This window comes from Spodoptera frugiperda, chromosome 11 (genome assembly GCF_023101765.2).
Source record: "Spodoptera frugiperda isolate SF20-4 chromosome 11, AGI-APGP_CSIRO_Sfru_2.0, whole genome shotgun sequence".
In the NCBI taxonomy this organism is placed as follows: Eukaryota; Metazoa; Arthropoda; class Insecta; order Lepidoptera; family Noctuidae; genus Spodoptera; species Spodoptera frugiperda.
In genome coordinates, this window is record NC_064222.1 from 3,378,832 (window position 1) to 3,391,296 (window position 12,465).

At 34.8% G+C, this 12,465-nt stretch overlaps 1 protein-coding gene across 2 annotated transcripts in view; it reads left to right on the forward strand.

The window, feature by feature from the left end:
- LOC118274661 (flotillin-2) overlaps positions 1 to 12,465 on the forward strand; it is a 287,597-nt gene that overhangs the window by 230,988 nt on the left and 44,144 nt on the right. For both annotated transcript variants that reach the window (XM_035592302.2, XM_035592301.2), the window contains exons 2-3: positions 1,567 to 1,661; positions 1,886 to 2,087. In XM_035592302.2, the coding sequence (XP_035448195.1) occupies positions 1,567 to 1,661; positions 1,886 to 2,087 (297 nt within the window). The remainder of the gene's footprint in view (positions 1 to 1,566; positions 1,662 to 1,885; positions 2,088 to 12,465) is intronic.

The window sequence follows — 12,465 nt, forward strand, 5'->3', positions numbered from 1 at the left end:
AGAACATTTTCCATAGTAACGTATATTTTTTTTTACACTATCGAAAAGTAGAGATTTCAACGAACAAAAAGCCCACCGAACTTTATAAAAAATCTGATATTTTGACGCGTGAATTTTCGATTGAAAATTAGGATAATTTTTCGGTATTTAATCAATAAGTGGTAAAAAAATAATTTTTCAATTCCATAAAAATACAATGTATTTGGTACATATAAAGGCACGTTTTCACAAAATTTCGTTAAAAAATATATATTTTTGTCGAAGATAACAATAAAAAACCGAAATCGTAGTTTTTTGAATTTTTCACAAAATTTTGAGGTAATACAAAAAAAAGTGTAAATACAAAAGTTGTAGATCTTTTTATTACCTACAACTTTGCCGTTGAACTTTTTTTTATAGGACTTGTAGTTTCGCCGAAAATTGCGATAAACCGATTTTTACTCTTAAAACCTCCCTCCCCCCCACTTCCCGAACTCGGATGGAGTGGAATTTTTATTTTTTTCCATTTTTAGCATATTCTCTTCCATTTCCAATAGATTTCATTCTACTATAAATTTCTTTTGTTTCAAAACCTATCTGCACTGGCCTAATAGTTTCCCAACCCTTAATGGATGGGTGTCTCCTTGGTCGTGTCCTAAGTGCGACTAGTGAATAAAGATGATGAGATTTCTTTATCAAATATTTTAAATTTTTAGTAGTAGCCCAAATTCTCCTGATCCGGAGCTGCGGACTACTTAGCGGGTTTACCGGGGTACCGGCTCGAAAAGCAGGAGTAGGAACGGGGTGGGTTTTAATCAGGAGTCTGACACTCCCTCTAGCCTTGCGCAAGATGGGAGGAGTAATTGGATGATTTTCTCCCTTAAACAAAAAAATATATTCTGCGCCCAGTGTATCCTATCCTATTACGGTCATAGCTGAGGAAAAAAGGGTGTTGAATTTATTATATTATGTGCCTATATCTACTTCTTTGGAGAATATAAGTTTTTCAGGTTTCGCTATGTACTGTCGTAAACATGGATGGGTTGATAGACCACATAGGTACTAAATGGAAAAATGGGTGAGCCTAAGCAATATATCAAAACATTTTTCGGAAACCCTTATTTCAGGGTCATTTACGTAAATGGCTACTCATTTCTGTTGAAGAATGGAAGAGAAATTGGTCCGTTATGGGTCTCGTTCTCGCAGAATTGATGGCTTTGATTGTTTAGATGATTTCGTAGGTACTTTGTTGATAGGGAAGGAGTAAATTTTGATTGCACCTGTGATTGATAAAAAGATCTGTTTTTAAATTGTCAATCTGGGTTCCGGCTAAGAGTTGAATAGTGTAATTTACTTTTTTTTCAGTTTAAGTCTAGATTTACAACTAAGCACTAACTAAGTGCTGGATTTATACATTTGCCGCCCCAAAGCTAAATAACATATTGGCTGCCTCCTACCGACTGAAATAAGTTACACTATTCACTTGTGCACTATGCACGTAATATATTACATACCTATACAGTTAGACAAACTGTTAAAATGTTTTTTGATCTATTTTCTAATATTTATTTATTTTGTAATTTACAGGAGGGTGCTTCGGCTCTACCACAAAGCGTACCATCGTCGGCGGCTGGGCGTGGGCATGGTGGCTCGTCACCGATGTGCAGAGGATCTCACTTGAGGTAACAACTGCTTATTTATAATAATAGTTTCTATACAAACGCCAATTCTATGTATATTGTTTTCTTATATAAGTAATTGAAAATTATTTGTTATCAGTTCTCGCCGATAGCAAATAACCGTTGCAGATAGAAACATATTTTCATTACCAACGTTATCTACTTATTTTCAAAGCGCAGTTTTCCTATAAAGCAAAAATATTAACACTAGAAATGGTTCATTGCAGGTGATGACCCTAAACCCTATGTGCGAATATGTGGAAACGGCACAGGGCGTCCCGCTCACCGTCACCGGTGTGGCCCAGTGCAAGATCATGAACGAAGACGAGCTTCTCACGACTGCCTGCGAGCAGTTCCTGGGCAAGACTGTCAAAGAAATCAAGATGACGATATTACAGACCCTTGAGGGACATCTCAGAGCCATCCTTGGTAAGTCAATTTTGTTTACAGCGCCATCTATCAAACGTTAATGATATTAATAAAACAGTGACATCTGTTGTTTAACGGTGGTACTAAAATAAGGTACACGTTTGTCGCTAGATGTCGTTAGCAATCTTAACAGTATAGAAATATTGTGTTTTTGTTTGGAAAAAGTTAAAATAACTACAATAGAAAAATTTTAGTATAATAAAGAAGAATTTAAGTTTTAAAGAAATACAAAAAATAATATTTAAAAGATACTGGCTGTATTCAACAAAATTTCACGTGCCATTTATAAAAAAAAACTTATACTTTTTATTCCAAACTTTATGGCATCTTCTAGATTTTGAAGAACTTGATGGCCAGTGTTAATGAACATTATTTGAAAAATAATCAGACTTGTATTCTCGCAATGAACACTAATAGTTACAAAAAAAAATCTTACTTATTATTTTACCCGACCACGAGTCGGGAAAAAATTTATTGCATTGAAATATTAAATTGGTTTGATCCAAGTTGTTTGGTTCCTATGAACACATTTGATTAGGATTTTTCCTTTGATCCTTATCGACTAACTCATACAAAATCAAACGTGTTTCATATTTCCTTGCTTGGCCATCAACAACTTGGAACTTTTCCGATCTGACACCTGTCAAACCCGCATCGTGTAATCTTGACACTTCCTACTTCCGATTTGTTTGGATACACTTACGGAGGAACAATGATTGTGTTTGTTTGTTGAGTACGGTATCTAAACCTTTTCCGTGACTAGTTAGTTAAATAGTTTGTTAGATCTATCAGGAGTGGCAATTAACTATTTGTTTATTTTTCAATAACATTAAGGTAAAGCATTTTTACTGAAAAATCTAATAAGTATCAATAAAAAATTATTCAGCTATATGTACCTACTATAATAAACTTTTAAATAAACACATTTTTGAAGTATTCTAGAAAACAAAATACATATTAAGTTGTAAGTTTAGCTATAGTTAGAGGTTTTGTAAAATAAATATCATACAAATCATAAAAACTACAGACAAATTCACGCACAAACACAAGTTCACTAGGTACTCGTACATAATTAAAATACTCACTCAGTACCTACCAATTTGATAAAGCTAACCTCGATACGCCCTTTTTGCTAATTAATTGATTACTGAACAAACAATACTGTAACTAAGTACTTAATATATAATATGTAGGTACCTATAGGTCAATATTACCACAAAGCTCTAGGGAATTTCTCACTAAAACGCAATGTAGTCATTTTCACACCCTTTAAAGGCGACACGCCTCTGAAAGCTTGCAATTATTTTTATACCAATTCGAATCGATGTTAAAGAATAACGAATCTAATAGAAACGGTGTTTAGATTTATTTTCACTTACGGTGCTTTTCCACCAGAGATGTGCTATGTAGCTATGTTACGAAGATGTAATAGTTAAGCTGTGAAACTGTGTGACCATACTAAGCTATGTAGCTGTGCGAGTAAAATGTGCTATGAAGATGTGCCGCCGCAAAGTAGCTGTGCGAAGAAAATGCGCAGCTCGAGTATGCGATGTATCGATGTAGAAAAGCCATCCATAGCACACATCTCTCCATATAAAAGACATGGCATAGCTGAGCCGGTTTCCACCTTTGCTAAAATAGTTCGTACAAATTACGTTTTCAATTTTTTATCGTGACATTGAAAAATAAGCCACGGTATAATAGTATAAGAGTTGTTATGGTATAAAAGTTCTTGTGTAGATAAATAATACAATGAAAGCAGACTTCTAAATGTGCTGTACTTAAATAAATTGAAGTCAAATTGTCTTCTGTCTTCTTTCATTTCAATTATTTTTCTTCAAGAATTATTTATTCATCTTCACAAATCCTGAATTAGAACGACATAGTTCAGTTTTAAATAAAATAGGCTTCGGACAGAAATTAATGAAAGCCAATAAGTATTTATAAATAAAAGGCATTTCCTTTACGAAATCTGTGATTAAAACATTCTTTGTAGGTCTTTGCTGATAAAAAGCGTTCCATTTAATTTAGCCTGAGACAAAATTTAATTTATTTTCTCATATTCTTAATTCTAGTATTTATTTATGTTTATGCTGTTTTTGTTCTTTATCAAACTTTAGCATGGACTCAGATATATCAGTCACAGACTAGAAGAAATAGGCTCACCCCTTATTACATAGGACTTATAACACAAATGATGAAAACTGCGTGTACATTGTATAGCGGCATTACGTGCCGTAATGTGCACCACTGCCTACCCCTTTGGGAATAAAAGACGTGACGTTAAACTACATATAGTCTAAAAGAAACATTTGCATCCAATATTTTCTAAAAGAATGTTCCAGAAAGGTAAAAGGTTGGCCACACACTTTCTCTACACGTGTACAACCTTGGCTCCAACATTGGACGTTGGTGCAACGTAGATAGATGACTATCAATTTAAACAACAGGTTTCTTTAATCGACCAGTGTAAACGTTTATAGATTAAGGTCATCTCTAATGTTTAACCACAGGTGCATACATGGTCGGAAGCAGGGTACGGTATGAGTACAGTTGACAACGGTGATAAATTACTCACACAGGTGCATGTTATGGTACAACTACCTCATGGTAGTTGTGTCTTGTGACCTGAAGAGCATATATCTATGACAATCCGTATACCTTGTGTGACTGGGCCACATCATCGCTTACCAGGCGAGATGGTGGCCAAACGCCATCCTGTAATGCTGGGGCCACACTAATGGAATATGCCATTTGATTATGGCGATAATTGATGTTTGTACGAACATTTAAAGTTCATAATCGTTCATTTGTTTTCATAATCAATGGCAGATTCCATTAGTGTGGCCCCAGCATAAAGTATAAAAAATATACTCAGAAGCCTAACAAATTGAGTGTTTTTTACCAAGACGGTGAGGTGCTATTATTATCCTTTAGTCTCGATGAGGTTGGCATATCCTTGTTGGATAAAAACCTCAATACTTTTCTAAATAAGGATGTAAAAAAACCCTGGTTCTGTAGGTACATTACATATACGAGGGTGCGTTTTTAAGTTCGCGGAATGAGAGGGTTGTGGGGGGAGGATTACGCTCATTAGGTCGTAACGTGTTCAGTGACTCATAATTAGTATAAATACGAGATTTCATTGCAATTAGACAATTAGTCTTTGAGTTATCGTCAATCAAGCAACAAAATCGGGAGTGAAAAGTGAAATATGGAAAAAATCTAATATCGTACCGTTATAAAGTTCCTTACCAAGCAAGGAAAAACAGTTGCGACCATAATGAATGAGATGTCATTGGTTTACGGTGACTCTTGTCAAGGAAAAACCATGGTGTACAAGTGGCACAATTTATTTAAACAAGGAAGGGAATCCATTGAAGACGACCCGAGGCCGGGCAGGAGTATCGAGGTGACCACGCCAGAACTTATCCAAAAAGTTGAAAAAAATGTACTGGAAGATGCTCGACTAAAGAAGAAACAACTCGCAGAAATGGTTAGAGTATCCGATACAACCATTTTTAAAATTCTTAATGATCATCTAGGCATGACTAAGGTCAGTGCAAGATGGGTGTCAAGAATGCTCACGCCGCCCGAAAAACAACAGCGCGTAGAGTGTTCACGTGCATTTTTGAACCTCTGTAATGAAGACAAGGATGATGTATTGAGTCGAATTTTTACTGGAGACGAAACTTGGGTTCATCATTATGAACCTGAGTCGAAACAAGATTCCATGCAGTGGCATAAAAAGGGCGCAGCACCCCCTAAGAAGTTTAAGGTGTCACAGTCAGCTGGGAAAATCATTGCAACGGTCTTTTGCGACTCAGAAGAATTATTATTAATCGACTATAAAGATAAAGGTGTTTCTATAACCGGGGAATACTACGCTTCAATATTAAAGCGACTTCAAGAAGCCATTAAGGAGAAAAGACGGGGAAAATTGACGAAAGGTGTGTTGCTTTTGCACGACAACGCGCCCGTTCACAAGAGCCGCGTTGCGATGGCTGCCCTGCATAAGGTGGGCTTCGATATTTTAGAACACCCACCCTACAGCCCAGACCTGACCCCGAGTGATTATTAACCGTTTCTAAAAATGAAAAAAGAGCTACGGGGTAAAAAATTTACCACCGATGATGAAGTCAAGGAGGCAGTTTCGGCGTATTTTATAGACAAAAAGAAATCTTTTTTTTATGATGGTATTAATAAATTAATTGAAAGATCTGAAACATGTATTCGTCTTGCAGGTGAATATATTGAAAAGGAAAAATAATTTGGTTTTTTTATTTCCACTCCTTATCCCCCATTCCGCGAATATAAAAACGCCCCCTCGTACATATGAGACAATAGAAAACACATTGTGTCTCGCGTAGATCTGCACTCCAGTATACTACGGGTTAATGGGTTGTAGAGGGCAGACACAAGTCGTTCTATACCTATATAACATACTGACGTTCAGCTTCAGACTCATTTTGTTTTAGAAACTCCAAAAATCTGTTGGTTGGTTGGTTGGTTGGTAGATAGATACTAATTAAATGTTCCAGGGTCGGCGTTAAGTTTGCGATTGTACACGAGGCTCTACATTTTTTACTATAAGTAATTGCGATTACTTAAATAAGGAAATTAGTTAATTAGCTTCGCAGAAAACTGTACCGTCGACTGTCGAGGTTACAGCTTCGAGCATTATACGTCTCACTTACACTTTTTTAAGTTGAAATATATTATATTTAAAAGGAAATCATATTAAAATATACTTAATTATATTTAATACTAGCTGACCCGCGCAACTTCGTTTGCGTGTATCCCGCTACTTCGACAAATACAGTCAACGCACCAACACATATTGGATACTAATTTTCAATTCACAATAACTTCTCTTTCCCTTAACCGCGTTTAAAATATTAAAATGAAATACAAAAAAAAATAAGAAAATAATAGTTATTGATCTTAAAGGTTATTGATCTTAAAGACTTAAAGGCCGGCATTTCCAAATACAAAAAAAATACAATAAATAAGGTATGAAGTTATTACCTATTCTATTAAGTTCTTTTTCTGAACTTATCTTACCTTAAATTACGATTTTTTTTTTAATTATTTCCCTAATATTAAATTGACCTAACTTTAAATTTTAACCAAAATCTTAATAGAAAATATCAAAAATAAATGCGATTTAATACTAACCTTAGAATACAATACCTATTATTATCATACAATTATTGTTGTCGCGCTGAAAAGCACGTTTTATTTTTCTCAAAGAGCTGCGATAAATAAACGCGTCCGATCGCTTCCAATTTCAAAGTGCTAATGGGGAGCCGCTGCCGCCGACGCGCTATTTATAGGGACGCTGCCCCCGCCGCCGCGGCCGGCCCGTACCGTGCCGCAATACTAATATCGTGATATCTCCTAAACTATATGTCTAAATAGCACACTGTAAACTGCAAAAATAATCTAAATTAAATGCTCGTGATGATGAACTTACTTATTATGATAAGGATATATGTATTATTGGTTATATCACCAGTTAAACATCACCCAACGAATTAAATGTTTTTTTAATACAGAAAAGTAGTTTTTGTGACTTAAATAAAAAAGCTGGATATATGTCATCGCGGACTTTTTTGTAGAACTAATAAAGACCAATGTTTTTGCTATACATTGTTCTTACTTGTATCCAACGGTATAAGCGGCGCACGCACAAATGCAATCTTCAATTAGATTTTTTTTCTGACTTCTTGGACATAAATCGCTATAACTCAGCTAATATAGTTTCAATGTATTTCAATTATATATAAAAACCTGTCGGAGAAAATACTCTTTCTATTAGTGAAAACCGCATCAAAATCCGTTGCGTAGTTTTAAAGTTTTATGCATACGAAGGGACTACAGACAAAATGGGCGACTTTGTTTTATACTATGTATAGATGAAATGATTTCCTTTAAGTTAAACAAATTGTCATCGTGAGGCAAAGCAGGGTACCATGAGTTCGGGAGTGGGTTTTAGTCAGTAAGAGTCTGACAGTCCTTTTCGTCCTCCATAGGCGAAATGGCTCCATGAGAATTTCCCACTTTGGAGTCAAAAATTGATCAAACTACAACAACAAACTGTGTTACAAATAAAGTTGTCAGTACATTTAAGTAGCAGACACATATCTAGCTGTTACTGATTGTTTTAGTTTTTATAAGTACCTAGATACACTACATTATTATGGAAATCTACTTAAGTACTGACTTAAGTTCTATAAGTAACTTATTTTATTATTTGCCTTTATTATTCTACAAATAAAACACTCCTTCACTTACAACCTAGGAAATACTTACAATAATGTCTAGAATAACAATAAAGGGTAAACATAACGATAGACCTTCCCTTGCTATAAGTACTAAGTGACCTAGGCAGGCACTAGACTAGAAAAACTGTCAATGATATAGGTTTGTAGGTAAAGTTCCAATGATTAGTTCTCATAAGGAAGAGGTGCCCTATACTAAAGGAGATTAGGTCTCATGACTTGAATACTATCTGGATAATCTAGATAGTCAGCATCAGAATAAGTTTAACTGTTAGATGAAGTTTGTCGAGTAGATTTTTAATTCAGCATCAGAAAATGGCAACAATCTTTAAGTTCTGATTTTATACATAATATGACCCCTTTAAAAAAACAAATAGGTGCGAAAGTAAGGTAAAGTAATATTAAGGTTATAATCTATACAATACGTATTTACTGTTTTTAAATACCTATTGAATATTTAAGGTAGGTACGTCCACAGGCCCGCATCGTACACAAACACATCACACGCAAGGGATTTTAGTTTGTCTTGTATAGAAACTCATACAACCTTACCTTTAATGATCGCAGAACTTTTATTTTATTGTAACTTTCGTGAGACATACTAAATTAATTATTATGTTATAGTAGTAGTGTAGAGGCTCATATTCATGAGCAGCAGTGCGACAATCGCCGCGTCGTCGTGTGTCGCGGAATGCTGCTCATGATGATGAGCCTCTAGCATGGCTTGAAACTAGTCGAGTTCCTCGTCAAAACAGTACGTGAGTAAGCCGATAACATAATAATTAATCGCAGAACTTTTTATTTGTCACAAATTAGATTTAAAAATAAAACTAAACGGGAATTAAAAGTTACGAGCACTTAGTTTCCCCGTTATCTAAGTTTACTACGATTATTAAAACAATAAATTCATATAAGGATAAATCATATTATTATCAATGCAAATAAACCCGCCGAGTGAATGTCCGTGGTAAAACCAGAATGTAGTTTTGCGCATGCGTCATACGAGAGGGTTCCCGATATCCTGTGAAAAAACATAATATCTTGAAAGTCAGTGACCCTATGTAGGTCTGTACAGTTTGCAAATGGAGATTTTATTTAAATCTGGAATAATTTTCATAAATGTTGTATTTCGTATTTGTTATTTAGTGAAATTGGACTAAGATGTAAATTAATTGGACTTATCTCTATGTATAAAAATCTATTGTTGTTCGTTAGTCTCGCTAAAACTTGAGAACGGCTAGACTAATTTGGTTAATTTTGGTCTAGAAGTCCAGGAAAAGTTTAAAAGGTGAGAAAAAAATGTTTGAGGCGGTACGAAGAATGCCAGCTTTATATTTTTCGTTACTATATTGATAGTAGTAAAAATATATATTTGGAACAAATAAAATTTTACTTTGATAAAAATTACATTATACAAGATATTAAAAAAAAATTACAATAAAAATGTTTTAAGTTACATTCGTAGATACACTTGTTTTTACAAAAACATCTCAGTATAACTATTAATTTCGTAACTAACGAGTCATCAAACCATACCCAATAAAAATTTCGCTCATCCGACCCATCATTAAAAAGTTACTAAACACTTTCGCTGCTGCCAGTACCCGATGCAAGCGTGCAATGGATCACGTAGACCACGAGTCGGCTTTTGTACTTTAAGTGCAACGAAAAGAAAAGTAACAGCGTTCTAACTGTACGCCCCATAAATAATATAGTTCCAACCATAGAGGTTTATTGCTCAATAGTTGTTATAATCTGTGACATTTCCCGCGTTTTGTTACAAGATTTATAATCTGTGGGACAGTATTGACAGTAAGAAGGTTGGCTATGTTCCAAATGTAAAATATAAAACCTCTTTGTCAAGTCGCGAAGCAAATGCAAAATCATACAGGTGAATGAATTTCCTTAAAACATTTTCCGGATCATTGAATTTTAGATTATACCTAATCATGTCATCACAAAATATTAGTGAAGCCTCAAGAAAGGCAGGTCAAGTGAAGCATGGCTGAAATAAATGTCAAAAAGACACACGTCATAAGAAAAATGTTCTGTATTTCAATGGGAAAAGGTTTAAATTCGATCTAATTATTTCTACCCCCTTATTTTCAGTCCACATCACGATCTTCGATCCACAGCAATTAGGTTAGAACTCTGGTTAAGTAAATTATCCGAGTTCGGATTCCAATTCTCTGTCCACGATAGACAGTCACTGTGCGGTTTATGGCAACTAAAGTTACTTTGTATAGTTAATGTAGAGGTGTGAACTTTGCTAAAATGTGAATTCATCCTTCAGTGTAATATCAGATTACTATCGGGATGGGAGTAGGAACGGGGTGGTTTTAGTCAGTAAGAGTCTGACATTCCCTCTCGCCTCACTCAAAGCGGGAGAATGCATTGGATGATATTCCACCTTCAAAAAAAGAACTATCGGTATTAAGGAGATTGATTTTTCTGTCAGTCAAGTTTATTTTTATAGAGCTTATTTTCCTGCTTGTAACAGATGTTTGCTACGGTGATTTTCGCAATAAATATAATAATATATTTTGGTAGGTTATCAATTAATTTAGGCATGCAATTCGACTGTTATTAGTTACACATAGATCGATTTACCATAAAGTTTATGGTCTATGTAAAATAACCTTGAAATTCTGAAGAAACAAGTTTTAGTTAGTATTTGTTTTTGTAGATTTTGAAGACGTCATAATGACGTGTTATTGGTAGCTTTATTTAGATAAATACGTTTGACGTCATCCAAACAAGCATCATTTTATTTCCGGGGTATATGTGTAAGTTAGTTATTAACACCTAATTATCCTCTTTTAAAAATAAACTATCATTTATGTATGTATAGTTAAATAAGACATCGGTTTTAAAAATGTTTTTGAGTGGTAGCAGTTTAAGGAAACAAAATCCTTTTCATTCATTTAATTATGATTTATAGTTGTCAAAAGTAGGTATGCATAGGAGAGATCAATATTGTTTTGCCTTGGGGGTTTGTTGACTACAAAAGTTTTAATAGAAAACAAAACATGATGTTTCATTGAGAGAAACAAAGAAATCAAGAAAAAGCTTACTCCACTTTAAAACGCCGGCAACGCACCTGTGTCTCCTCTGGTGTTGCGGGTGTCTATGGGCGGCGCTGATCGCTTACCATCAGGCTTCAGTAAAAAGGGACGCCTGCAAATATAGTACCTACCAAAAAGCATATCATAGAACAGCAGGTACACATTATCCTCAAAACATTTGAAAGCACGGAAACAAGCAGACAACGGACATTTATATTCATCTCGGTACGCACAAAGCCTGTCCCGGAAAACTGAATCATGTCCCGGAAATTTATTCTGCCCTGCGTACCTTCCATCCGTACCGTAATGACTAAGGAATGAGAACACCTGCCCTTCAAGTGCACTTGACATTTTGTATAATGTGGTTTTTAAAAGCTTTTGGTTACTGGTCGGTTTCGGGTTGTCTAGTGGTCGTATACTGGAGCAAAGAGTAGGATTCTTAATACTCATAAGGAGTAATGAGTTTAATATGTGTGCTAAATAAATGCTTTTTTAATTAACTGCAAAAAGGAGATTCTCAATTTGACCTATATGTACCTATGCATGTATGTTTTTGCGATTATCTCGCGTTAGTATCAATAATAGTCTGTCAGTCTGTCTGTGAGTGAAACTTGGTGCTCGAATGAAGAAGAACGAAAAGTGGTATCATACCTCACTTCTTACAAGAAGTGCACTTTACATTAATATTACCAAGTTGAATCGAACAAGGAATTTATTTATTGTGTACCTATTGAGGAAAGTCGTAAGAGATATTAAATGATTTGTTAGTAAACAGTAGCAATGTTTACAAGTTATTTATACAGCTGTACCAATTTCTTTAACCTTGCACTTGGCAAGCGGCGCATTATCAATAAAATTTGTTTTTACCAATTCTAAAAATAACTTTACTTTTTCCTTGAACACTATATCATGTCAGATATCAAGCCGTTATTAATAACTTCAAGTTCATTGCCCTTATGATTTTGACCTTTTCACCAATTAACTGTTGTTATTAAAAAGAGGAAGTTTGGAGTACCGGTAGTTGTAAAA